The following is a 4,248-nucleotide window of genomic DNA, read 5'->3' on the forward strand; positions in this document are numbered from 1 at the left end:
AGAAATCAAATACACTATAGAATATTTTATCTGAGCACAGCAAGAAGCAGCAGCCATAAACTATGAATTTCTAAGCGAAATACTGTTGAATTCATTTGGTACAGCACTTAGCATAATGTTATCTAAAGAGAGATTACTAATACATAATAGAATTTTGAAGTTAGATATCACCTATTTCAAATCTCATTTCAAACATGAGGTAACTACATGCCGGAGAGAATAAATAACGTTCTCTGTGCCATGTGGCTGACTCGTAGTGACAGCTAGGTACAGATCACAAATTTCCCAAAAGTTTGTCTTTCTACATACAACACAACAGAGATATAGATTTATTTATTTATTTATGGAAAAGGAATGGTCTTAGAAATTAAGCAGCAGGCAATCTAGTATTCTCACTACTTTATTTTCTCCTATTTAACCATATCTTTATATTTGTCTTCTTTTTAGTCTCCCCAAAATCACATCCCCGTTTTAGAAAGGTGAAGGGTGAATTTCTTTTTATCATGTAAATTTTTTAAGCCATTCTAAAGGAGAAAAGTTCAAACCTGAAATTAATCCTACTTTCGCCCATCTCCTCTAACAGAAACAAACTCTGAATTCTAAATGCCTTTGTTCTTACCAATAATCCTCTGAGAACAACCCAGCACAAGAAACATATGCCCAACCCTACCCGAAAGAAAGGTGGGATGAAAAATGCTACAGCGAAATTAAAAGTGTTTATGCAGGTAATTCAAACCCATTTTTAATACCTGTCTTATATTTGTGTAGTCCCTTCACATTATGTACAGGTAGCGTTTAAGAAATTTGATTCTATCTTCACACAGACATTGGGTCTACTATGGCTATGTCACCTAACCAGTTTTGTCATGTATTGGGAAACTGATACCGTGTTGGGTCGGGAATAGCAAATGGCATAATGCAGATAATCGCTTAGCAAAGTGTCTAGCATACAGTCAGGCACAAACTACTTAACTCTTGTTAAGTCAAACACCTCCAACCTTTTTAAGTCAAACACACAAACAGGTGAAGTGACATGCCCGAGGTCTCACCTTTCCTGTTAGGACACTTAGAAACCCAGACTTTTCCTCTAAGGAGACTGCGAGTTGAGACATTTAGGGAGTTGGCTAAATTCTTAAAAGGACTGGGAGGGAAAAAAAACTCGCCTCCGTCATGGCCAAGGTTTTCGCCACAACACACCCGCGTAGCAGTCCACCTCTGTCTTTTCCCGCCTCCGAGGCAAGCAAGAACTACATTTCCCGGCGGCCCTCGGGCTGCTTCCGGTGCAGCGCGCAGGCGCTCTGTTTCCGGGCACATCTTTTACGTCAGTTCGTGGGAAGGTTCCTACGGCTGAGGCCGAGCTCCTAGTGATGGGTTCTTTCGTTTCCCAGCCACTCGAGCCAGTCAAGGGCGTTGCGCCTCCTGAGGTCGCCTCCTCCGCCAACCCCGCGCCCGTCATTGCACCCGGAGCGCCGACCTCTCCAGCAGAAGCCCCTCTATTTAATAACTGCTGGAGCTGTCGCGTGCTCTCCGGGTCCGGGCTGATAGGGGCGGGCGGGTACGTGTACTGGGCGGCACGGAAGCCCATGAAGCTGGGATACCCCCCGGGTCCAGGAACTATTGCGCAGATGGTCTTCGGCATCAGTGAGAGTTCGGGGCACTACCCTTGGGCTGGGGGAAGAGGGAGAAGAGGGGCGCATCCACGTGGGCGGGGGCGGGGCGCCCGGGTTGGTCACGTGGCGGCAGGCATTCCCCCCCCCCCCAAGATGGGGGTGGGGAGAAAAAGTTGTTGGGAAGCTTTTCTTTCTTTTTTCTTAAATCACAATATTTTTTTGAGAACTCTTACTAGCCTCAATCTTTTTAATCTTACCAAAAGCTATTAAAGATAGGTATGAATATAGTAGTACTATTTTCCCGTTGAACAAACCTAGGCACAGAGAGTTCGAAGTCAGACACCCAGGATATGACACAGCTAGCCTTTGATTCCCAGGCTTATGTGTTACCAAAACCCATGCTTCTTCTGTAGATTGTGGAGAAGGCCTGAGTGAGGGCACTTGACCTTGGTTTAAGAACTTTGGCTTTGAAGGTAGATTGTAGACATGGGTTCAAAGCCCACATTACTAGGTCTACCATTGGGTACTGTGGCCCGCAGTTCTTATTTGTAACAATACTACGTGATTGTCAAGCTGTCTTCCAGTAAAATGTAGTGATTCTTTTAGCTCTTCAGACCAGCTGAGTGAATAGAATTTTAAGTTTTCAGATCTCTTACCTTCTTTTTTTTTTTTTTTTAATTTTTTTTTTATAGCTACTTTATTTATTTATTTATTTATTTTTGGCTGTGTTGGGTCTTCGGTTCGTGCGAGGGCTTTCTCTAGTTGCGGCAAGTGGGGGCCACTCTTCATCGCGGTGCGGGGACTGCTCTTCATCGCGGTGCGCGGGCCTTTCACTATTGCGGCCCCTCCCGTTGCGGGGCACAGGCTCCAGACGCGCAGGCTCAGTAGTTGTGGCTCACGGGCCCAGCTGCTCCGTGGCATGTGGGATCTTCCCAGACCAGGGCTCGAACCCGTGTCCCCTGCATTAGCAGGCAGATTCTCAACCACTGCGCCACCAGGGAAGCCCCCTCTTACCTTCTTAATTAGATTATCCAGATCAATTCCCTTTTAGTAATTTTCTTGCTTTGGGGAAGTAACAATTTTTTTTTCTCTCAACTTTCCTTTCCTGAGCTTCACTCTTCTGTAAGATAGAAATAATGGTAATTGTATCTTCAAGGAGTATTGTGAGCGTTAAATAAGTTGATATATATGAAAGCACCTGGTAAATTGAAGTACAACATAAAGAATAAAAGTACTGTTGTTTTTTCCCTAGGCATTGCTTGCTGGGGTGTAGTCATCCTGTCAGACCCCAAAGGGAAGGCCTTCCGCGCTGGTTGAAGTACCACCATTGAATTTGTCATCTCTCGGCATCCCCGTGACACACAGAGCAAGCATGGGGCGTATGCATGTTCTGGACAGACGCATGGACACTGACAGACTTCAGTCCTGCAGATACTATAAGACTGAAGAGACAAACATGGGTTGTCATTCGTTGGCCATAAGTGTTTGTGGCCTTCTTCGCAGGTTCCACAGGGACCAATAAATCCCTCAGAGAAGAGGTTCTTTGTGTTATTTGAGGAAGGAGGGTATAATTTTTAAAAAAATATAGAGGAAATGATAAACCAAATGAAAAATGACCTAAGTTATTTTAAAGAGTTCTTTCTACTTCTCCTGTGGTTGGGTCAACACCTACTATCCACCTCATCCTGGATAGGCATCATGCAATAGGCAGAAGTGCATAAAACATTTATCTGTGTATTGCTCATACTTCCCAAGGCATTGTCAGATCCATGACCTTGTGAGAGTTTCCCAGCTACTCTGAGGTGGTTATTTCATTGTTGGTAAGTGAACCTTAAAAAACAGAGTCCTAGTGATTTGCCCAGGGTCATTCAGCAAGTCAGTGATAGACTTAGGACTTGTTCTTGTCCAGCTGTTCTTGTCTTTCAGAACTAGGATTGTTCCAGAGAGGCAAGAATTACCTTTATGAAACAATTAGATAATCATAAAAATCAGCATAAAATAAAAAGCTCAAGTACCGAAATATTTGAGAGAAATTCAAAGTCTTTTGTGCTTTGTGTGTGGGGGGGGCGGGGGGACGGGGGGGGGGTTTGGTTCTTTTTCCACAAGCACAGGAAAGGTTTCTATGATGAAATTGAGTTGCTTTTGAGAGAACTTAATATTAGACACTTTCTTTTTAAGAGAAGTCTGCTTCTAACCAGTTTTTTATTTCTGAAATGCTATGGCTTCTCTATAAAGTTACATGTAGCTATTTTTCAGAGCAGAAAAGTACTCTGAAATTTAACTGCCAATCACAACGTGTAAATTTTGAATGATAGGTTGAGTAAGTAGAGTACCTTTAGGGCTATTTTTCTAATATTGTAAAGAAGGGCCCAAGTCTTTTAAGACTCACAAATGACAATAAGTCTCTTGCATTGTCTACACCAGAATTCATGGCATGGATGGTTATATATCTGTGCAACTGAGAAGACATTGCAACATAAAGTAGACAACAAAGTATTTAAGTGAAATGTACAATTCAGTCATGTGATGTTAGTGAATATAGAAGTTTTAAATTAGAAGGGACCAGAGAGGACCCAAAGCAGGGTACTTCCTTGAGGGCCCATGACACACTAAAATGCTAACGAAGACAAGTTACTAC

At 43.1% G+C, this 4,248-nt stretch overlaps 1 protein-coding gene across 1 annotated transcript; it reads left to right on the plus strand.

Annotated features, from left to right (window-relative positions):
- The first annotated feature begins 1,331 nt into the window (after positions 1-1,331).
- Positions 1,332-3,161, plus strand: DMAC1 (distal membrane arm assembly component 1). The gene is made up of 2 exons (XM_007176725.3): positions 1,332-1,641; positions 2,863-3,161. The coding sequence occupies exons 1-2, from the start codon at positions 1,368-1,370 to the stop codon at positions 2,925-2,927; spliced, it is 339 nt and encodes a 112-aa protein (XP_007176787.1). The 5' UTR covers positions 1,332-1,367; the 3' UTR covers positions 2,928-3,161.
- Positions 3,162-4,248: the final 1,087 nt, after the last annotated feature.

This window comes from Balaenoptera acutorostrata, chromosome 6 (assembly GCF_949987535.1).
Source record: "Balaenoptera acutorostrata chromosome 6, mBalAcu1.1, whole genome shotgun sequence".
Lineage (NCBI taxonomy): Eukaryota > Metazoa > Chordata > Mammalia > Artiodactyla > Balaenopteridae > Balaenoptera > Balaenoptera acutorostrata.

Coding starts and splice junctions, on each gene's coding strand:
- DMAC1 (XM_007176725.3), top strand. CDS start 1,368: ATGGGTTCTTTCGTTTCCCAGCCACTCGAGCCAGTCAAGGGCGTTGCG. Junction 1,642..2,862: donor GCAGATGGTCTTCGGCATCA/GTGAGAGTTCGG, acceptor TTTTTTCCCTAG/GCATTGCTTGCTGGGGTGTA.